Here is a 24,780-nt window from a genome sequence, read left to right as displayed (position 1 = left end):
GAGAACAGAAGGTTTTACTACCACTTGGACAAGAAATGGGTGTTTTACTCTTAGCAGCATTAAGCAATATCTCAAAAACACACTACCTCAGTGACTTCAATGCAATACAATGAGAGAGAGAGAGAGAGAAAAAATGTGCATATGGGTGTTAGTCTGTATGCAAATGTATGTATATATGTGTATCTTGTGCTGGGTGTTGTTCCAATGAGTTCACTTAATGAGTTCACTTAACTGCAAAAAAAGTGCTGTCCTATTCAGAGTATTGTATTGAGTGGGATAAGTGTGTGAAAATAGGGAATGAATGTCCTTTACGTGTTAACTGTTGTACCCTTTACATGTTAACTGTTATTTATTTAAAAAAAATAATAATAATAATAAATAAATAAAATAAATTAGCTATTCTTGCAAGATTGAGTTGTATAAACGTAAGTGAATGTTAGGTCACTTGTATAAGCCATGCAGTGACCAAATTAACATTTATGATTAGCATTAGCATTAGTAGAGGCATATGATGCAAGAAAGCAAGCTTATTCAGCATCAGCCAAAAAAAAAAAAAAAAAAAAAAACACAACCACTACTCCCATTTCACCCCTCCGTTCGTTCGAAATACCTGTCCAGCTGAGCCTTAAATTTGTTTAGGCTATCAACTTCAACGACAAGTGATGGAAGTCTATTCCACAAACCAACTGCCCGCTGGCTAAAGGCAAATTTCCGCACATCTATCTGACATCCGTCCTTCCTCAATTTGAATTTATGCCCTCTCAGGTGATTATTCTGAGCAAGAGGAAGAATCCCATCGGCATTGAGCATGCTTAAGCCATTCAAAGCCTTATACACCTCTATCAGATCACCTCGCCGATGCCTAGTCTCCAGACTGTAATTTGCAAAACTTAAGCCTTTCTTCGTAAGAGCAACCCTTTGTTCCATTCACTAATCTTTCTGCCCTTCTCTGTACTCGCTCCAGCAGCTCTACATCCTTCTTGAAATGAGGCCTCCAGACCTGTATACAGTACTCAAGGTGTGGCCTGACCAATGCCTTATACAAGGGAATAATCACATCCCTGTCCCTGCTAGAAACATTCCTGTATATCATTGACAAGACACCATGAGCTACTCTTGCAGCTCGTCTGCACTGCTCAGAGAACTTCATATCTGCCTGCACAATTACCCCCAGGTCCTTTTCATTCTCTACCACTGTCAGCGTAGTACCACAGAGTTGATACGTTGATCTGGGGTTACTGTTTCCCATATGTAGTACTTTACATTTGTCAATGTTAAACTTCATTTGCCACCTCTCAGCCCATCTGCTCAACCTTTCCAGATCATGTTGCAGCAGCAAGCATCAGTAGTGTCCTTAACAACCCTGCCAACCTTTGTATCGTCTGCAAACTTGGACATTAAGCTTGATATACCATCATCAATATCATTTATAAATACAGAAAACAACAATGGACCCAACACTGAACTCTGAGGAACTCCACTAATAACATTAGTCCACATTGAGCAGTGTCCATTGATTACCACTCTCTGTCTTCTGCCACTCAACCATCCCTTTATCCATAGCAGCAATTTGCCTCCAATGCCACACTGCTCCAATTTGTGCAGCAGTCTTCCATGCGCAATAGTATCAAAAGCCTTTCTAAGATCCAAATATATTATATCAAAGTTATTCCCTGCATCCAGTTCTTTTGTGACTACATCATAGTATCCAATCAAATTGGTCAGACAAGACCTGCCCTTAACAAAACCATGATGTGTCTGAGCTATAACTGAATTCTTGTCTAGATGATTCCTGCAGTGCTTCTTTAACCAGTGCCTCCATTAATTTTCCTGGAACCGAAGTTAAACTAACAGGTCTATAACTACTTGTGTCAGCCTTTGATCCTCCTTTGTGAATTGGGGTTACATTTGCACATCTCCAGTCTATGGGTACCTCCCCTGAGTCCAAAGAAGCTCTCATAATTATGGCTAGGGGTTTGCTTACTTCCTTTGCTGCCTCCTTTAATATAACTGGATATCTCCCATCCACCCCGGGTGCCTTTTTTATGTTTATCCTCAACAATTTCTCCTCCACTTTCCTCTCAGTTATTAGAAAATCATCTGGCTCACTGCCAATGTTTACTTCACCTACGACATTCCCCTTCCTGAATAACTCCTCATGTGTGAATGTAGATGCAAAATACTCGTTTAGATTGTTAGCCACCTGAGCAGGATCCTCAACTGTTGAACCATCAACATCCAGTGGACCAATCTGATTCATCCCTTTCCTTCTTGAGTTTAAATAGGTAAAGAACTCCTTTCTGTTTTTCTTTGCATCCTTTGCCAAGGATTTCTCATAATCTGCCTTTGCCTGCCTAATCTCCTTTGTGACTTAGTTACAGACCAACTTATATCTATCATAGGCTTCCATGTCACCCATTAATTTGTATGTATCCCATGCATTTTTCTTCTCTGCCATATGTCTCATTAGTTCATCTGACAACCATTTAGGCCTGAACCTTGAACAATATTTCTTGGTTGGTATGTAAAGCCTGGTAGCTTCCAAGATTAGTTCCTTGAATGCTTCCCATTTTGAATTTGCTGTTGGTAGCATCATCAGTTGGTCCCACTGTATAGAATTTAAATACTGTCTCAGACCATCATAGTCGCCTTTGCACCCTTCCCTTTACCTCTGATGGTAGTTACCTCTTTGAGTAAATCCCACTTCAGCACACTGTGATCACTGCCACCTAGTGGTTCCTTTATCTGCAGATTCTTAATGCATGAAGAATCACTACTGATAATCAGATCAAGAGTATTACTCCCTCTAGTTGCCTCCCGAACATGCTGGTGTAGAAAACAATCATCCAATAAATCCACAAAAGCCTTGCTAGTGTGTGAGTGACCAACCCACAAATTCCAGTCAATATCTGGGAAATTAAAATCCCCCATTATAAGACTCTCTGATTTACTGGCCCATTCTATTTCCCTGTACAGTATCTTATTATACTCATCAGAGTCATTAGGCCTATAGCACACTCCTACTCTCAATTTTGATTTACCTATGCTTATGTCACACCAAACTGACTCGACACTGCCCTGTCCATCGATGTCGACTGGCTTCACTTCCTTGGATTTTATGTGTTTCTTAACTAATAGCATAACCCCTCCTCCCTTCCTATCCTGTCTATCCTTTCTGTAGACGTACTCCCCAAATTCCAGTTTTGCATTCCTTATATCTGTGTGACACCACATCTCTGATATCCCAACAATATCTGCCTTTGATGTTTTGAGCAATACCTCAAATTCATCCAATTTATTTACTAAACTCCTAGCATTGGTGTACACGCAAGTATACATGCACCTGTTTCTATTCTTAGCTACCCTAACACAACCCATGTGTTTACTTGTACCGCAATGACTTCCAGCAGTCTCTGAAATATCCTGTATCTTGTTTTTCAAGCTTCTGCTCATTCCAATAGAAGCAGTGCAAGAACCTCTTTCACCTCTGCCAGTGGCTACTATTAATAACAGTAGTTTAGTTATAAAAGGGGGAGGGGGTGAAGGTGATATCTTGTTAGTTGTTACATAGATGGCACCTGTGTCCTGTTCTGTAAGATGGTAAATGTGTGAGAGTGTTATGTGCTGTTTTTCAGTTAGCTCCTAAATATGTATATTTAAAAAAAAAAGTAATTGTGTGTAAATATAAAATGACAGGAGTGCAACTGGGCTGAGTGCATGTAGAGTGTGTTTTGTCCTAATAGGTCCCGAAATTAGACTGCAGTGGGGTATCCCCTGCCCTGCTAATGGCATTTCCTCTCCTCTGAGGCATGAGGTGGAATTTGCTGACACTGGTTTAGAATTAATAATAGAAAAACACTGCATGTCCACAATGAGATCTCCTCTTCTTTCTCCCACACACTTAGGGTGCCCTCTCCCTATGACTTTAATTCCCTACAATCCCTGTCTCCCTTCCCCACCTCTCATCCCAATCTCTTTGCCTGGTGGACTACCTGCCACAAATCTTTTTCTGCTCTTAACCCCCCCCCCCCAGGATGGGTTCTTTAATTTCTTATTTCCAGGTGGAAAGCCTTCCCATCATACACCTTCTTTAAGTTCCTCTGTTTCCTCCCCTCCTCATCTGTCTGCCCTACTTTCTTTTTCACTTTTCAGGCTGGGTTGCCCCTCCCACTCAGCAAGCTCAGGCATCATCCAGGGTTTGCCCCCTCCAGAGACCTATTCCCTACTACACCCGGACTGCCTCCCCTCTGATCTGGGGAGGCAGTCCGGGTGTAGTAGGGAATATGACATGCTCTCCCTCCTCCAGGTCTCCAAACCAGACCCCATGTGATTTCATTTTGTGAGGCAATGCAAAAGATGCAGTGTTTTTGGCATCATTGCTAACAGACATTCTTGGACTTAAAATAGGATCGCTACGGCAGTTCTATCAATTACCATAGGTATACCGAAAAAAACTGGATGATCAAGGGCCAGGAAACTTACAAAGATTCAAATACCAATTCCTATTTCCATGAATTTTTAAGCTGCTTTCTTCATTTTCAATCACTTTGTATATTAAAATAAAATTTTTGCACTTGGAAACATACTTACACTAAGAGCTTCAGACAACTGATTTGCATGGAACTGGTTAAAGAATGTCATCAGATCTAGCATTAAATAAAAAGTGCCAGTTGTATCTCTAGTGGCAGTATGGCCATGTTTTCGATATCTGAAAAATTTCATATAATATGAAAAAAAAAACTTATAAAGATGATTAAACTAGTTTAGGTAAGAAATAAATTTACTTTCTCTCAAAAGGTTAGTTGGAAACTCTATTCATTAGAGTGATATACAGTCAAACTCAGCTATAGTGGCATTGAGGAGACCACAATATTACTGATGTTATAACCAAAGTCAAGTTGTTTAAAAATTACATTCAAATTAGTAGAAATTTAATGATAAAAATTTTATTAAAGATAAAATGCATATATATATATCACACACTTATGGCTTCAGTTACATTAAATACTGTTTCCCTTTCACAGGCATTGCATATACTGTTTACATACATACCTTAAACAATTATATATGTACAATATTATTTGCAGAGTATACTGCAAATTAAATAGCACTACAGTAGACTTTCAGAACAACGGCATCTTCAGGATTCAAGGTGCCGTTGTTTCAATTTTTTCGTTATCTAGAAAGTTTTATTTTTAATATATTTAATGCAGAAATAACGAGGCTAAATAAGAAATAGAGAGATTAAGAATACAATTGTATTAACTGCACATAAAAAACATACACATGTTGACAATCCAATGTTATATTCTGCCATTAAAACACACTTACTTACGCCCTGTTTTAATTTCTTTATTATATCAAGTTTAGTCTACACGAGTAGCACAGTGATATCATCACCATCATCCCCACACCAGGTGAAAAAGGCCTGGGTTAGAATCCCATCGATGATTCAAGGAACTTTTATGGGCTTTTCTCACCCCGCGGCTGAGTTAGTCGGTCTCAAGCGTAGATAGCAAGGTTTTTATCCCAGAAACTGGGGTTTTTCATCCAGCAAAACAAGAAAATAACCAGAGAACACATGCAATTTACAGACACAATGTGGGTATATGAATTGACTTTCCAGGTGATCCTAACGTAATAGTTTGGATTATTTTGTCACTAATGCTGTTCTTCTTTTCTTCTCTGTATGAGGTTTATTAACTTTAGTAGCCATAGTGGGGGGTTTTTAATTTAAAATAAATGTAAAACAGCGGTATAATCCATGATATCAGTACAGAATTCACTTTCAAAATGGCGAACGTAAACAAATACAGTAATCACATGACTTGCCGTTTTCTTTTTTTCACTGCCAGACATACTGCATTGTATGTAAACATCCGATCTCAATGTGCTGTTAGTTCGAATGTTCCGTTATTTAGGGTGCCATTATTTCGACAGTCTAGTGTATATCATCTGACTCATAATTTGACATTTTTTTGTTTCCTGACCAGAAACATTTTTCCAAACAATATTCAATTTATGCAGTGTATGAAATAATACTGTTATTAAATAAACAAACAGCTTAGTCAAATTAATCACTCATAAAACATGTGAAACTGCAGCATATTACTTTAAGCAAAGAACTGCTGTTACCATATATAAAAAAAAATTGAACAAACCAATCAAACTAATTAAACAATGAAAACCTACATTCATCATGGGGATGATCCATCTAGCCCTACACAAGGTTGGCACAATAACTGCTGCCTATGTTACCCAAAATGACAAAAAAATCATCCATCCCCAAAGAGACAAAACCAGATTCCCAAATAAGAAATTAACTGAAGCCAAAAAATAAAAAAGAACTGAAAGAAAAGGGGCATCGCAGGTATGATTTTTTCAGGGTAGTACCCACACCTGTCAACACCCAAAAAGGTCATTTTTCCATAGTGAACTGCTGAAAATCAACCAAGCATTTACTGGTGTCTGTATACAAACTATACCAGAAAAAACCAAGAGAACTAACTAATCTGAAAAAACCTTAACACAAATACTGCCAGGCTAACTTAAAAAAAAAAAAAAAAATTTAATCCAACCAATCAGCAGTGCTGAAACAAATTGAAATATCCAAAATAAAATTATCAACTCAAACTCACTGAAGAAAATAATCAAACATAATTAAAGCAAAACAATATCAATAATACTGATATTATTTTCTTCAGTGGTAGTTTGATGTGGTAATTTTATTTTGCATATTTGAATTTGTTTGGGCTCTGTCCATTCTTCGTTAGTAAACTCAAAATTTACATTTCACGTGTTTGGTTTAAGTTAGCCCAAAGGGGGCTAGCCATATTTTAGCCTGTGTTCTCTGTAGATTAGTTAGATCTCTTGGTTTGTTCTACACAGGCTGTATAGGGACACTAGCAAATGCTTGGCTACTTTTCAACAATTCACTATGGAAATGTAACATTTTGGGTGCTCCCCTGAAGAAAATCATGACTCTTTTAACTCTTTTTTATTATTTTTGGAGTCTGCTTTTGTCTGATGATGGATTTTTTAAAATCTTTTTGTGTAACACAGGCAGCAATATCAGCAAACCTCATAAAGGACTGAGAGGCTTTTCTCATGGTGAAAGTAGGCTTTTGGTGTTTAGTGAGTTGGTTGATTTGTTAATTAAGTATTTTTTTTTTAACTATTAGTATTATTAATGGCAAATGATGCAAGAAAGCAAACTTATACAGCATCAGCCACAAAAATCACCAACACTTCCCATATCACCTGCCCATCCCCTCTGACAGTTGTCTAGTTCTTCCTTGAATTTATTCAACCTACCCAACTCTATAACACCAGATGGGTTGGTTGTTCCATTGCTAGCTAAAGGTAAATATTTGCACATCTGTCCTGCATGTTATCCTATAGGTCAGATGTTCCCAACCTTTATAAGCCCATGTACCGGTCAATCACATTGGTATCTTAGATGTACCAGTGTTAATTAATGAGTACATAAGTCTGTTTTGAAAAGTCACATAAATCATTAGGTAAGCAAAACCGAGCTATTCTACTAAAAACAGAAAAACATTTATTAATTAAGAAAATACAATTTATAAAATGAGGTTTTTATATTTTCACATAACTTGTGTTTAAACATTTTCCTCTTTACTTGAATTTTTTTGTTTCTGTTTCTAATTTTGAATCTGTTTTGCCAGCAAATGGATATTTAGACTGATTACTGTCAATTTCAGTCAAAGATCTGATTCAATATTCATCGAAGTTCTATATTTATTTTTCATTGCAGTCATCGTTGAAAATCCAGCCTCACACAAGTAAGTTGAATTAAAGGGCATTAAAACTTTCAATGCCTATTCAGAAAGTAGGGGATATTGTTGGTGGATAGATAGCCAAAATTTTATTAAGTTTGAACTCTTAAACTTCAACATTAAGCCCCATCAGACACTAAATCTACGAATGACTCCTTGTGCATCATATCTTCTGGGATCTCATTCGAAAATGCAAAAAAAAAAAAAAAAAAATCCAATTCTGTGCTGTAAAGTCTTCCTGGTAAAAAATGGACTACAGGGGTCTCAGACAGTTTTTAAATTCTGTACAGTGGATCAACTGATGATGTTAACAACGTTGAAATCTAAATGGGAAGCCTTCAGAGACTTAATCTTGGAGGCTACTAGGCTTTTCATTCCAACTAAGAAATACTGTTCAAGGTTTAGGCCTAAATGGATGTCAGATGAATTAATGAGGCTTGTGACAGAGAAGAAAAATGCATGGGATGCATATAAATTAGCAGGCGACACAGATGCCTACAGCAGATATAAGCTAGTATGTAATCAAGTCACAAAGGAGGTTAGGCAGATTATGAGAAATCTTTGGCAAATGATGGAAAGAAAAACAGCAAAAAGTTCTTTACTTATGTGAACTCTAGAAGAAAAGGGATGAATCAGATTAGACCACTTAACGTAGATGGGTTGGCTATTGATGATCATGCTCAGGTAGCTGATAAACTAAATGAGTATTTTATATCTTCATTCACACGTGAGGAGTTATTCAAGGAGGGGAATGCCAGAAGTTTATCAAACTCTAAAAGGGAGCTAAGTGATTTTGTAATGACTGAGAGCAAAGTAGAGGAGAAATTGTTGAAGTTAAACATAAAAAAAAAGGCACCTGGGGTGGATGGGATCTATCTAGTTATATAAAAGAGGCAACAAAGGAAGTAAGCAAACCCTTAGCCATAATTATGAGAGCTTCCTTGGACTCAGGGGGAGGTCCCATTGGCCTGGAGCTGTGCAAATGTATCACCAATTCACAAAGGTGGTTCAAAAGGTGACACAAGTAACTACAGACCTGTTAGTTTAACTTGTGTTCCGGGGAAAATAATGGAATCACTGGTTAAAGAAGCACTGCAGGATCATCTAGACAAGACTCCAGTAATATTTAAGACACAGCATGGGTTTGTTAAAGAGGGGTCTTGTTTGACCAATTGATTGGATACTATGATGTGGTCACAAAGGAACTGGATGCAAAAAATAATTTTGATATCATATACTTGGATTTCAGGAAAGCTTTTGATACTGTTGCACATGGAAGACTGCAGTACAAACTGGAGCTGCATGACATTAAGGGTAAGTTGCTACAATGGATAAAGGGATGGTTCAGTGGGAGACGACAGAGAGTGGTAATCAATGGATACTGCCCTTCATGGATGAATGTTATTAGTGGAGTTCCCCAGGGTTCGGTGTTGGGCCCATTGTTGTTTTGGTATTCATCAATGATACTGATGAAAGTATATCATGCTTAATGTCCTAGTTTTCAGATGATACAAAGCTTGGCAGGGTTGTTAATGACACTAAAGACAGCATGCGACTGCAACAGGATCTAGAAAACTTAGGCAGAAGGGCTGAGAAGTGGCAACTGAAGTTTAACATTGACAAATGCATGCAAAGTACTGCATATGGATAGCAATAACCGAAGAGAAATGTACCAACTGTGTGGTACTACACTCAGGGAAGTGGAAAGTGAAAAAGACCTGGAGGTAATTGTGCAGTCGAATATGAAGTTCACTGAGCAGTGCAGATGGGCTGCCAAGGCAGGTCATGGAGTCTTGTCAATGATATATAGGAATTTTGCTAGCAGGGACAGGGAGGTGATTATCCGTTATACAAGGCAATGGTCAGGCCACACCTAGAGTACTGTGTACAGGTCTGGAGGCCTCATTTTAGGAAGGATGTAGAGTTGCTAGAACGAGTACAAAGAAGGGCAAAAAGATTGGTGAGGGGAACAAAGGGGTGCTCTTACCAAGAAAGGCTTAAGTTCCGCAAATTGCAGCACGTGGAGAGTAGGCACCTGCGAGGTGATCTAAATGAGGTGTATAAGGCCTTGAATGGGTTGAACAACTGAATGCTGATGGGATTCTTCCTCTTGCTCGGATTAAGAACTTGAGGGGGCATAGATTCAAATTGAGGAAAGACAGTTGTAGAATAGATGTGAGGAAATTTGACTTTAGCTAGCAGGTAGTTGATTGGTGGAACAGACTTCCATCTTTTGTTGTGGATGTTGATAGACTAAATAAATTTAAGGCTGAGTTGGACAGGCAATTTGAAATGAATGGAGGGGTGAAATGGAAGTTTTTCCTTTTTCTTTTTCTTTTTGGCTGATGCTGCATAAGCTTGCTTTCTTGCATCGTATGCCTCTAATAATGCTAATAAATATGACTAGGAGGAAAATTATTTTAATGTATAGAAAGATATATACAGAAAGATATAATAATACTAATACAATAATTACATGTGACTTATATGAGTAATGCACAATATTATTACCATGCATATCAATACTGCATATTTAAAAGTAAATTAAATTAAATTGTTTCATACCTTTCAGCAATTGTTAAAGCCAAAGTTTCCAACCTGCTCCTTGTTGAGCCTGGAGTACTTATTTGTGGAACTACTTGACTGAGAAGCTTATTTAATAGCTCTAGAACTTTTTCATGTTTCTGAGAAAAAAAAAAAAAAAAAGAAGTTTTCTTGCCATCTAAGAAAACAATATTTTTGATATTTGAAATTTAAAAAAATAATAATAAAAAAATTTAGAGTAAATAATAGTTCATATTTACCAAAAACTTGGTAAATGTGAACTATTATAGCTTTTTTCTAATCAAGAGCTTTTTTTCTAATAATATAGCTTTTTCTAATAAAGTTAAAAGAAAAATTTAATCATAAAAATTAGAGATGGAATATCATTACATTCTATACTATATATATTCTATTTCTAAACTATATCCTATTTATATGTTATGTTATGTTATGTTATATTGCATGAAAATTTAAACCGATTAAAAATGAGCCAAAGTCAGAGTGAGATGTGGCGCATACAGCAAATGTCTGATAATCTGAGTCTATAGCAAAGAAATGTAAAGATACAAAAAATAAGTGTGTTATTGTTATTATTATAATATATATTCTTGAATAATGTTGCTTCAGCTTGTCAAATAATACTGATCCCTTCCATTACACTTTTAGAAATTTTACACCTGAAATCAGAACAAAACTTTTAACACTTACTTTAATAAGAAAGTGTATCAAGATTATATTGATGTTAGAATGTGACCCATACAGATTGTGAACGCATATTAACTTAGCTCCATGTGTTGAAAATATGACACAGTGAGTTAATGTAAGAAGAAAATCCATTGCATTTCATGAACTTACAGTACGGCACGAACCCAGAGACCATGCAATCAGATGCTATTTTTGCAGGTTAAATATTACAGGACACAGCACCAATAAAAAAAGCATCAATATAATATACAAATCTATCAACTTTTCATCCTGTTTGCATGTACAGATACACACCCTTTCCAGGTAAACCTCAAAACTTCAATACTTCCAGCAAAGACTCTGACTGGTCCCCAAGTAAGCATAATGAATCTAAAACTACTGGCGAGGATCAAGCCAGGTAAATGAAGACAACAGTTTACACAGGATGAACTAAAATAAATGATCCGGTATGGAATTGGGACTTAATGAAGAATTCAGCACACATCCTAGGGTCCACATTGACAAGAATCTACTAGCACTTCATTTACTTGAGAGAGAGAGAGAGAGAATTCATTCTGTTCTACTTCAAAGACAGATTTATTGTGTTCTATAAGTATATACAGGGTGATTTAGGTGGAATAGTAAATATTTTGGGAGGTTATAGAATCGATTATTCTGAGTAAAAAATGTCATATAAACTTGTGTCCAATTCTCAATGGATACAGAGATACAGCTGTTTGAAACTGGCACAAACAGCTCCCCGAATCAGATGTGACCAAGCAGTTATAACCTGACACTGTTTAGTGTTAGAAGTGTCGTTAAGAATGCCGCACACCTTCACACATGCTGAATATGCCAATATGGTGTTTGTCTATGGTTTTTGTGGTGGAAGTGCTACTGCTGCTAGTAGAGAATACTGTCGACGGTTTCCTAACCGCAGAATACCGGATTCAAGAGCGTTTACACGAAACTTCATGAGACTGGTACAGTTCCCAGCACTCATATTTCTTCTGAACATGCAAATGAACAAAATGTGGATGAAATAGAACACATTCTTCACTCGGTAGAACTTAATCCTACTATCAGCACAGGAAGAATTTCTATGCATATTGGTGTTCTACAGACAAGAGTATGGCAAACATTACGTGAGCACGTCTTGTATCCATTTAACATACAACAGGTGCAACACCTTCAACCAGGAGACGATGCCCGCCCAGCGATTGGAATTCTGTCAGTGGTTATGCTAATAGCTGATTAATTCCATTAATACTGTTCAGCGAGGAAGCTACTTTCACCCATGACGGTATCAACAACATCAGTAACTCTCATAGGTGGTCAGATGAAAATCCACATGCCATTGTAGAAACAAAATTTCAACATCGCTTCTCTGTAAATGTGTGGTGTGGTATCATGAACAATCAGGTCTGTTGTGTTACAAAATCATCTTACAGGGCCCATTTACCTAGAATTTCTGCAAAACGAACTTCCACTACTATTGGAGTATGTTCCCTTGGCTACAAGGATTGGTAAGCACTTTCAGCATAATGGAGCTCCCACACATTATACCCATCTGGTAATACAATATCTAAATTGAACTTTCCCTGAACGATGGATTGGCCACAGTGGTCCCGTTCATTGGCCACCAAGGTCTCCAGACCTCACTCTGTTAGATTTTTGCTTGTGGGGAGGGATGAAAAGCACAGTAAGCAAAGAAAAGGTGAATATAAGAGATGAACTGCTTTCTTGCATTTTGGATACTGCTGCCCTCATAAAAGAACACCAAGACAACAACCTCAGAAGAACGACATATCATATTACCACAAGAGTTGCAAAGTGCATTGAGGTTGGCGGTGGGATTTTCGAACATTTATTGTGAACTGTAAACAATTTTTCGACTATTTGTGTTTTGTTTCATTCAAAAAGTCAATAAATATGAACAAGTCATTTATCATTCTTTAATACCTGTCATAATGGCTATGTGTGTGCCAGTTTCAAACAGCTGTATCTCCGTATCCACTGGGAATTGAACATGTTTATATGAACTTTTTTACTCAGAATAATCGATACTATAACCTCCCAAAATATTTACTATTCCTCTTGAATCACCCTGTATAAATGATTCAATCAATGTACTGAGTATAAGGCATGATTTACTGGAATGGAGATTCTTTACTGACAGCTTGATGAAGAGCTTAAAATAAGTTTTGAAAAATTATGGGAATACAATAACACCTGCTACCTTCAATTCTGGTCACTATTCTGTACACTTAAAGGAAACTTATTGCAGTAAATCCTTGTTAGCAAAGGTGAAATTCTACTTGAATGTCAAATACCTATCCTCTCCTCAAATCCTATTTCAGGCCACATTTGTTTGAGTTCATGTTTCCTGTAGATTAGTTAGTCACTGTTCTGTCATAGATCGTATAAGGGCACCAGTGAACACTTTTTTTTTTTATGTGAACCCCAAACACGAGAGGTATTAGAACCTATAGTACTTAGTACCGTGCTTGGGTTGGAGGGTGAGAAGAAAAAAGAAGATATTTGTTGACAATGGACTTGAACTTCTGTAGATTGTAATTTTCAGGAGATACGTATGAAGGAAGGTTGTTCCAGAAAAAGGCAGTTGAATGAATAAATGAGGAAGATGAAAAGTTGGTTCTGTGGGTTTGAAGTTGGACAGTAAATGGATGTTGGCTGGTGGTGGCACGTGTTCGGACTGTTTTGAAAGAGAGAGTGGGAATTATAGAAGCCAATTCAGAAGAACAGTGCCCATGGAAGTATCTGTAGAAGAGGCATGCAGCAGAAACAGTGCATCTATGAGAAAGCGAGTGGAGAGACTCTGTTAGAGATGAATCATTAATTAACCTAACTGTCCTCTTCTGAATGGAATCAAGAAGCCTGAGAGAGATTTTGGTAGCACCACCCCAGATGTGGGAACAATATTCCACGGCAGGGCGGATTTGCAATTTATACAGAGTGAGCAGCTGTGTGGAAGAAAAGTAACGCCGAGAGCAAAAGAGAAAACCAAGTTTTTTAGATGCAGAGGAAGCAATATTTGTAATGTGCTTGTGCCAAGACAGATATATCATTTTGCCTAGAAATCGGAGTGTCACTAAAGATAAGCATAGGAGCAGAAGAATCCTTTTTGCGAGATATAAGACAAGACTGAGTTTTAGAAGGGTTGAAATCAACTAAGTTGTCTTTGCCCCACTAGAGAATTACCTGAAGATCGGCATTTAAGGAATTGGTAGCAGATTTTCGAGAAGTTGAAGCTGATTGAGCAGGACAAGGTTTCTCAAAATGGAAAGTTGAATGCAATGTGCTAACATTGGCAAAACTATGAATAGGATTTCCAGTTAATGGAAGGTCATTGATATACAAGAGGAAAAGAGTGGGGGAAAGAACTGAACCTTGGGGGACACCGGCATTAGTGGAGAAGTTAGAAGACAGAGTTGGTTGGTTGGTTTTTTTTTTAGGAGCATTAGCAACTAAGGCCATATTGCTCCAGGATATGCGGTGGTCATTCCTTGACCTTTCCGCATCCTCCGTATTTGGTGGTGACGGGCTCGAACCCCGGTCTAATAGAAGACAGAGAGCCATCTACCATCACCCTCAGTGAGCGATCAGAGAGAAAACTGGATAACCAATTACAAAAAACAGTTGGCAAACCATAAGATGGAAGCTTGTTTAGAAGACCTTTATGCCAAACACGATCAAAAGCCTTTGAGATGTCAAGAGCAACTACTTGTGTTTCACTGAACCCTTCCATTGAATTAGTCCATAAATGGGTAACATAAGCCAGAATATCACCAGTGGATCGACACTGATGGAATCCATACTGGTGATCGTTGATCAGACAGAAGGTTTCTAGGTAGTTTAACAGTTGGCGGTTAATTGATTTCTCCATTACTTTAGAAAGAGTAGAAGTAATTGCAATGGGACGATAATTGGATGAGAGGGATTTGTCACCCTTTTTAGGAACTGGCTGGATATGAGCAAATTTCCAAACAGAAGGAAAAACACCTTTGGAATAAGAAAGTGAAAAAAGGCGGCAAAGAATAGGAGTAAGTTCAGGAGCACAGGTTTTGAGAACAAGTGGAGAAATACCAACAGGACCTGGAGCTTTCTTAGCATCAAGATTCATCAAAATCCTTTTGATATCCTTTTGACGGAAGGCCACAGGAGGCATTGAATGGAGCGTGTTGGGAATGGTGGGAGGTGTTTTACCAAGATCATTAATACATGAGCTGGAAGAAAAATGGGATGCTAGCAGGTCAGCTTTATCCTTGGCTGAAGTGGCAACAGAACCATCTGGTTTGGACAGAGGTGGGAGCAAAGATGGGCAAAAGTTGCTTTGGCAAGAGACCAGAATGCTCGGCTACCATTAGGGCAAGAAGCAAGTTTTCTACTCTTAGCCTGTTCAAACTCTAGTTCGGACTGATTAATAACTGCTTTACAACTGTTGCGAGCTTTGGTGTAGGCAGAAAATGAAACTGAAGAATTAGAAACAAGCCAATTACGATATGCAACATTCTTCTCTTGAACAGCCTTAGCACATTTATTGGAAAACCAAGGTTTAGATAAAGGACGAGATTTTAAAGTGGAGTGTGGGATAAAGGATTCCATTCCTGCAAGAATAATTTCACTAATACGATCTGAGCAAATGTTGACATCAGAAGTTTTGAAACAGTAATCCGACCAAGGAAAAGAAGAAAAGAAGTCTCGCAGGTCAACCCATTTTGCATTCTTGTAATGCCAAACAACACGAGGTTGGGAATAGCCATGAGATAAAGGTTCCTTTGGAGAAGAGACAATCACCAAGTTGTGATCTGAAGTGCCTAGAGGACCTCTCACTTCAACCGTGTACTTAGAAGGGTTGTTTGTGAGAAAAAGATCGAGTGTATTGGCTGTATGATTAGGATTGTCCGGTATTCTTGTAAGTAAATGAACAATCTGTGCTAGGTCATTGGTAACTGGAAAAGCCTCAGCATCTCGACCTGCTGGGTCGGTGTGACTAGAAAACGGAAGCCAGCTGGAGTTGTGAACATTAACATTACCAAGGAAAATTACCTCACTGTTAGGAAAGTTGGACTGGAGAGAGTCAAGTTGCGAAGAGAGGAAGTCAAAGAGCTCCAAGTGATTAGTGCAGTTGGGAGAACGATAGAGACAACAGATGAATTTGACACAATGAGGTGGAGAGATTTTAAGCCAGAGAAGATCAAAGAGAGGAGATTCCAAATTGTCAAGTCTCTGACAGGGAATATCAGAACGGACATATGCACAAGTACCACCTTTGAGGCGAAAGGAATCATACAGCGAATAATTTGGGCATCTGAGATGAGCAGTAGTTGAATCAACCGATAACTGAGATTCTGTCAGAAATAGTACATGGGGTTTGGCAGACTGCAAGTGGAAATGGACATCGTTGAGATTAGAATTGAGACCACGTATATTTGTGAAATGAATTAGGAAGTTCTTGGAAGGTTTAGATCTTTTCACAGATAAGCTTGCTCTATTAGTTTGACAATTCATGGTGTATTCAATAGTAAGAAAAAGTGTGTGGGACATGCTGTATGAAGTAATGAAATTTTTGGATATGGCGTACATGTAAGAATATACCCAGATCCTTGACATAATGGCCTCGACAATGCTCCCCGCATACACACTACTCGGACTCCCTCCAGTCACTATCTGGCAGAGTAGAGGTAGCAAGATTATACACTAGCTGATCCGGAAGCCTCCTAGAAAGTTACCAAGTAGGTTCGGTCCGGTGTACTAACTAGCGGCCGGCCTGTGAACACCATTTTAGAGCTGTACCCTCGAAATGTAAGGAATATTGGATCTCGCCACGATGTTCTTCATAACCTCAAAAGTCATCAATCATACTGCATGATGGAAGAGATAGGGAAGGGTTGACCGGAACTTAGCTCTAGAGACTAAACATGGGTCCCACCACTTCGAGCCTCCAATAAGCAAAGTGGTGGTATTTCACCGGTTGATGAGGGTCATCTACCACCTAGTACTGCCTGGTAACATAGAGGGGTGGCGTTCCTCCATGTGGTGTGAGCGCCACTCCTCGACCCCTGCTTACGTTGGTTCACACCTGGGTGGTCATCACCCACCATGTACTTGTGCATGGAGGTTATACCCAGGATTACTAACAGTCCCACCATTGTGAAGGTGCAAGCAGAGGATTTGGCTGTCACAGACTGTCCGGACTTCTCCGAAATTGGGTCCACTTGACTTGAGTGTCACCCGAATATCAGTTCCATCAGCGTTTTAGACTCCCAGGTAGCAAGTACAGCTTGTCTGGCATATCTGAGAGAATGTCTGTGACAACCTCAAGGACCACTTGGTTGCTTTTCAGTGGTTCACTATGTAAATATGACCTTTTGGTGTTGAGAGGTGTGGGTGAACCCTTGAAGAAATCATGCCTGTGATAATCTTATACTTTCGATTCTTTAGTATTATATTTTGACCCTTCAGTTAATTTCTTATAAGGGATTCTGCTTTTGTCTTTGTGGATGGTTTTTTTTGTCTTTTTTGCATAACACAGGTGGCATGATGCCAACAACATGAATTTCATGTTGATATCATGGATCTTAATCCTTTTTTGCATGCAGTTTCTGGACCAGATGTACACTAAGTGATCACTGAATTATGACCACCCCTATGAAAACTGAATGCGACACGTTGATCACGTGAGTGCACAGTTAGTTGACCTACATAGCATAGATAAGGTGTCAGTGGCCCAGTAGGTAGTAAAATTCCGAGCATGATGGGTAAAAGGAAGGATTTATCGGACTTTGATAAAGGACAGATCGTGGGTGCTCGATGAGCTGGTGCCTCAATTTCCCAAACGGCTGAACTGACAGAATGTTTGAGAGCCGCCGTAGTGAAAGTGTACCAGGACTGGCGTCCAAATGGTGAAACAATGACCTGACGGCAAAACTGCAAAGGTCAGCAAACGGTTGATGTTAGAGGTGAGTGCCAGGTCTGACAACTCGTACAGGCATAGCACTGTTGAAGAGTTGACTACCCAATACAACATGGGCCAACCCGGAACTATATATGGCATGACCATGCATCGCACACACACATATGGAATATACCAGCAGACAACCCTAGGGCATCCTCTCCTAACCAAGGTTCATCAGCATAAAAGACTCGCCTGGTACAAAGAGTATGCAAGTTGGAAGTTAGAAGACTGGAAGAAGGTGTGCTGGATGAGTCACGTTATTTATACCACACCATGGATGGTCATGTATGGATTTGGCATCAACAACATGAAGCTCTTCATCTATCATGCATGGTATCAAAGTGCAGGCTGGTGGAGGCAGTTGTATAGTGTGGGACATGTTTCCCTGGCAGGAACTTGGACTCCTGGTGCATGTGGAACAATGTATTACTGGTCTCTGCTATCGTCAACTGCTTTCTGACTGTGTACACCCCGCCAAGTTACACTTTTTCCCGAATGTTGATGATGTCTTCCAAGATGACAATGCACCAAGCCATCGTGCACTTGATGTGCAGAAATGGTTTGAGGAACACAGTTCTGACTTGCAAGCATATTGATTGGCCTCCGAACTCCCCCAGTATCAATCCCATAGAGCACTTGTGGGACACTATGGAAAGGCATATCAGGCGTCTGGATACACCAATCACCTCCATATCTACATTGATAGCCACATTACACACGGCTTGGTTGGCCATACCTCCCGAACACTTCCGACATCATGTTGAATCAATGCCACGTCGGATAGCTGCTGTGCTGAGGACAAAAGGAGGACGTACGAAGTATTAGGTAGGTGGTCATAATTCAGTGATCACTCAGTGTGTGTGTGTGTATATATATATATATATATATATATATATATATATATATATATCACCTGGTGTGAATCTTTTCAAGGAATTTGGAAGTTTATAAAGGTAAAAACTATCTGATTTTAAAAATTAACTTTTTTCTTATTTTAGCATTATAACCAAACATCAGAGCAGCATTATCATTCATTTTTCAAATGAAAAATTAAAAGGGGAGGGGGGAACCCTTAAAACAAAAATTGTTAAAAAAATCATTTTTTTTAATAGCCTGCACATTTATACATTATTTGATTCAGTTTCATCAAATTATAGATCTAAATTCCAGATTTTATTCAATTTCACCTAGTATAAGCCAAAATTGGAAAAAAATAAAATAAAATAAATAGTGCAAGGCATGCAAAGGAATTTTGTTGAAAGGATATACCCTCCTATGTTGATTTTCAAAAGTATTGGAAATCTTAAAATGGATACCATTACACGAAAACACAGTTGATTGATATCACATCTCTAAAATTAAGAGATTCCATACATATACAGACATAATTTGTTGATACTGCCTTGAAAGAACACTAAAGGCATATTATATATAAGGTGTGGCAATAAATTTCCCTGACTGGTGCAATAAAAAGAACAGAAAGTTAAGAAACTTAAAATTGGTTTTATTTTTATTTAGTTAAATTTTGCACAGTCCACTAGTGCTAGGGCTGGAGAGTGGGGTGGATGGTTGATCTCTATAATGCCAAATTTCGTCAGAATTTTTTTCACAAGTGCAGAATGGGAGAAGACTGTCATGCAACAAGTACCAGCTGCCTTTCTTTCCAAATTGTGGCCTCACCCAGGAAATGCACTTAAATAATCTTTGAAGCACCTGTTCATAGAAAGAAAGCAGCACTGACTCTCTCTCTCTCTCTCCCCACTTCAGTTACAACTTCCTTGTGAATCACACCCTGTTTGTTGAAAAAAATATGATCGGCATCATCTCGATCCCAGACTTCTGTAAGTGAAACTTTTTGGGTCTTGGTGATGATTTTGAAGTCCACTGCATGTCCTGCTGCTTCATCTCTCTGGGTCATACTGAAAACTGAGAGAGGCATAAATTCAAATTGAGGAATGACAGTTGTAGAATATATGTGGAAATTTGCCTTTAGCCAGTGAGTAGTTGATTGCTGGAACAAACTTCCATCTTTGATAGCTTAAATAAATTCAAGGAGGAACTGGACACAAACTTGAAGAGGGAATGGATACATGAATTTTTTTTTTTTTTTGTTTGTTTGTTTGTGTGGTTTTGGCTGATGCTACATAAGCTTGCTTTCCTGCATCACATGTCTCTACTACTATAACCAACACAACTCCAGTGACAATACAACTGAGGAAATTAGGATTGTCTTGCCAGGTCTGGATAAACTCTTTGCATGATGACACTATTCGTTGCTACAGCCGATCATGAGGCTTTAGCACAAATTTTTGCACAGATCTTCCTTTCCCCTAAAATCTTCATGTAGAATTTGATGAATTGTCTCCTTATTCATATCCAACTCATTAGCCATCATTCTGAGGGTCAAATAGCAATCTCTTATAACTCTGTCCTCATTTCAAGAGGTTGACATATGCCCACTTCTTGGGTCATTGTGAACATCCTCATGTCCGTCTCTGAACTGCTTATAACCTTTAAACACACTGGTATGACTTAATGTTTCATCACCATAAACAGTTTTTAACATTTCATACATTTCTGTTACAGATCTTTCCAGTTTAAAGCAAAATTTGATATTCGTTCGCTACTCCAGTGCAAAATCATAACATGGAACATTAATGCTACTAATGACACTGGTTGTAACTTGCAACCTCTCAGCCTATTGGATAATCTCAGTACCGCAATCTGCTGGATGCAGTTTGAACTACAACATACCACTCCCATTTACTTTAAAAGTTATCAAACATTACTGCAACAGCACCAGTCCTGGAACTTTATTGTCATACCTTGTATATACATTCATACTCACATACTGGTGAATATAATTTTAATATTGCGTACATTTCAAGATATTAGGCATTTCAGAAGGTAAATAAATATCTTATAAAGATTATCCATAAAACTGCTTCTTATGTTGTCACTTCATCTTAACCAATAAGTTTGCATTCATCCACCCTCTGAAAAGCTTGCAAAGGCTTGAGTGGAAGCCCATGTGAGAACAAAAGGAGAAAATTCTCTTTTGATAATGAATAACTGGTCTCCATAGGCATAATGGCAAGGCAACATTTGGGGGGGGGGGGAGAACAGCCTACTGAACCTCTGTTTCAATAAATGCAAACTTTAGTCTGTTCTTAATTTGAAAAGGATTCTCATCCAATGGAAGTTTTAATAGACAAGCAGGCTATTTTTACTGAAACATTCTATAAATAAATCTGCTGACTGAAGAGAAATTAACACATTTTAATTTCTGTTGTAAGAATCATAATTTGAATCATACTGCATGATATGATATTACACATAAAAGAAATTCTATTGATCTAGATAAAATTAAATTTCTTACTTGTGCTAAATCATAAAGTTTAACTGCATCCTCATATTGGCCCTTATTTTCACTATCAGACGATACCATCTCAATGACTTTTTCTGTATCACCATGGAATTTATCAATAAGTCCAGGCTAGAAAACAATATATAAAACAGTCACATTTAACAAGCAGAAAGGATGAAATTGATCACTTAGCGCTAAGTAGGTATATTTTACGTTTGATTGATTCATATATAACTCTAAATTTTACTTCCAATAGAGTGAATTTCAGAGATCATTTCTGTACATGCATGATGAATATAGGAATCCCTCACCATTTAGGAACCCTTTCCAATAATGAATTTGCTTATTCACAGCTTCATTAAAGACCCACATTTTTCAAATTTCAGTTTATTTTTTTTTTTTTTGCACCCCAGTTTTGCAGTTAACCAATCAGATTTTGTTTATTATAAAAAACAGTGAGGAGAGTTTATATTTAATAAATTATTTGATGACCTTAGGTAAAAAAACGTTTAGAACATTTCAAAATCAGTACAATGTTTTATTATTATCTTAGTTGTATATTTTCATTGATTACTATGATTACTGCACTTTTGATAGATTGTATATCTCTAAAATTTCAAAAGATATACTCTGTATGCAAGTATATGTCTACCAGGGGTAAAAGGGTATGTCTTCTGGGGGCAAAAGTGGATTTGCATTGTAGAGCAGTATCATCCTTTAAGGGCACAAAAGGTGATACACATTTTGTTGTACACATTGGAACTAATGACATTAAGAGTAAGAGATCTGCAGATTTACCCAACAAGTACAGATCAATGTCGAAAAAAAGTCGCAAGTTAGGGTTGAATGTGAAAGTGTCTGCCATTCTGCCCAGACACGATAGGAGGGAGAATATGACGAGAGCCTTGTCAATCAATTCGGCCATGGAGAAAATGAGAAAGGTTTAAGGGGTAGAATTTTTTTCAGCCTGGTCTGTGCTTGTTGACAGGAGAGACTGCTTCTACAGGGATGGGGTACACTTAAATAGAAAGTGTGCAAGAATATTTGCTGATGCTGTCGAGGCAGTGTTAGGTGGGTCAGAAAACTGCTAGCTTGGGAGGGGATACACAGACTAAAAGGTTAACAGTGGCCGCAGGCACAGGCAAGGCGTCTCTGTAGCCAGATGGGCAGGATCAGCAGTGCATAGCACATGCTTCTTGATTAGACCGGGGTTCGAGCACGTGCCCACCAAATACAGAAAGGTCAGGGAATGACCATCACACATCCCAGGAGCAATATGGCCTTAGTTGCTAATGTTCCTAAAAAAAAAAAACCCAAATAACAATAACATAGGCAAAAGTGATTCTTGCACTGCTTCTATTAGAAAGCAGCAGCCTGGAAAGCAAGGTAATGGAGATTTCCAGGTGCTGGGAGTCATAGTGGAACGTGTAAATACATGGGCTGTGTTAGGGTAACTAAGAGTAGAAACAGGTGCATGTATACTTGAATGTACAACAATGCTAGAAGTATAGTTAATAAATTTGATGGGCTTGAAGTGCCACTCAAGACATCAAAGGCAGATATTGTTGGGATATCAGACACGTGGTGTCACACAGATGTAAGCAGTGCAGAATTGGAATTTGGGGAGTACAATGTGTACAGAAAGGATAGACAAGGCAGGAAGGGAGGAGGGGTTATGCGGTTAGTTAAGAAACACATAAAATCAAAGGAAGTGCATCCAATTGATGATGGTGGACAATGCAATGTTGAGTCTGTTTAGTGTGACATAAGCATTGGGGAAGGAAAAATGAGAGTAGTTTTTGTGTGTTACAGGCCTAATGAATCTGATGAGTATAATGAGCAATTGTGCAGAGAAATAGAGTGGGCCAGTAAATCAGAATGTCTTATAATGGGAGATTAACTTTCCGGATATCGACTGGAACTTGTGGGTTGTTCACTCGCACACTAGCAAGACTTTTGTGGATTTATTAGATGACTGTTTTCTACAGCAACATGTTTGAAAGGCAACCAGAGTGAGTAATACTCTTGATCTGATTATTAGCAACGAGTATCCGTACATTAAGAATTTGCAGGTAAAGGAACCACTGGGTGACAGTGATCACAATGTACCGATGTGGGAATTACTTAAAGATGTAACTACCATCAAGGCTAAAGGGAAGGGCTATTGCTTTCGTAAAGGTGACTACAGGGGTCTCAGACAGTTTTTAAATTCTGTACAGTGGGATCAACTGATGATGTTACCAACATTGAATTCTAAATGGGAAGCCTTCGGGGACTTAATTTTGGTGGCTACTAGGCTTTTCATTCCAACTAAGTTTGCCTTTAAATTTGCCTTTAGCCAGCGGGTAGTTGGTTGGTGGAACAGACTTCCATCCCTTGTTGTGGAAGTTGATAGCCTAAATAAATTTAAGGCTCAGCTGGACAGGTATTTCGAACAAATGGAGGGGCGAAGTGGAAGGTTTTTTTTTTGTTGTTGTTTTTTTTTTTGGCTGATGCTGCATAAGCTTGCTTTCTTGCATCATATGCCTCTACTAATGCAAATGCTAAGAAATAACATTCAAGGTTTAGGCCTAAACGGATGTCAGATGAATTAATGAGGCCTGTGGCAGAGAAGAAAAATGTATGGGAAGCATATAAAGTATCAGGTAACACCGAAGCCTATGGCAGATATAAACTAGTCTGTAATCAAGTCACAATGGAGGTTAGGCAGGCGAAGGAAGATTACGAAAAATCCTTGTCAAAGGATGCAAAGAAAAAGAGCAAAGAGTTCTTTACTTATGTAAACTCCAGAAGGAAAGGAGTGAATCAGATTGGACCACTTAACATAGATGGGTTGACTATTGATGATCATGCTCAGGTATCTGATAAACTGAATGAGTATTCTGCATCTACATTCACACATGAGGAGTTATTCAATGAGGGGAGTGCTAGAAGTTTATCAAACTCTAACAGGGAGCTAAGTAATTCTGTAATAACTGAGAGCAAAGTGGAGGAGAAATTGTTGAAGTTAAACATAAAAAGGGCACCTGGAGTGGATGGGATCTATCCAGTTATATTAAAGGAGGCAGCAAAGGAAGTAAACAAACCCTTAGCCATAATTATGAGAGCTTCCTTGGACTCAGGGGAGGTCCCCATGGACTGGAGGTGTGCAAATGTATCCCAAATTCACAAAGGGGATTCAAAAGGTTATGCAAGTAACTATAGACCTGTGAGTTTAACTTGTGTTCAGGAGAAGACTGATGTATAAATTGGAGCTGTATGGTATTAAGGGTAAGTTGCTAAAATGGATAAAGGGATGGTTCAGTGGGAAAAGAAAGAGAGTGGTGATCAATGGACACTGCTCTTCGTGGACAAATGTTATTAGTGGAGTTCCCCAGGGTTCGGTGTTGGGCCCCATTGTTGTTTTG

At 38.4% G+C, this 24,780-nt stretch overlaps 1 protein-coding gene across 2 annotated transcripts in view; it reads right to left on the bottom strand.

Moving 5' to 3' along the window:
* LOC150090015 (nuclear pore complex protein Nup93-like) overlaps positions 1-24,780 on the bottom strand; it is a 220,838-nt gene that overhangs the window by 17,590 nt on the left and 178,468 nt on the right. For both annotated transcript variants that reach the window (XM_090368937.1, XM_090368936.1), the window contains exons 19-21: positions 21,386-21,502; positions 10,365-10,483; positions 4,591-4,708 (exon numbers count right to left, since the gene is read on the bottom strand). In XM_090368937.1, coding sequence (XP_090225063.1) covers positions 4,591-4,708; positions 10,365-10,483; positions 21,386-21,502 — 354 coding nt within the window. The remainder of the gene's footprint in view (positions 1-4,590; positions 4,709-10,364; positions 10,484-21,385; positions 21,503-24,780) is intronic.

Source organism: Mastigoproctus giganteus, chromosome 2 (genome assembly GCF_048544385.1).
Source record: "Mastigoproctus giganteus isolate SK-2022 chromosome 2, ASM4854438v1, whole genome shotgun sequence".
Lineage (NCBI taxonomy): Eukaryota > Metazoa > Arthropoda > Arachnida > Uropygi > Thelyphonidae > Mastigoproctus > Mastigoproctus giganteus.
The sequence above is the reverse complement of the archived record's forward strand: the minus strand, read 5'-3'. Positions and strand labels throughout refer to the sequence as shown.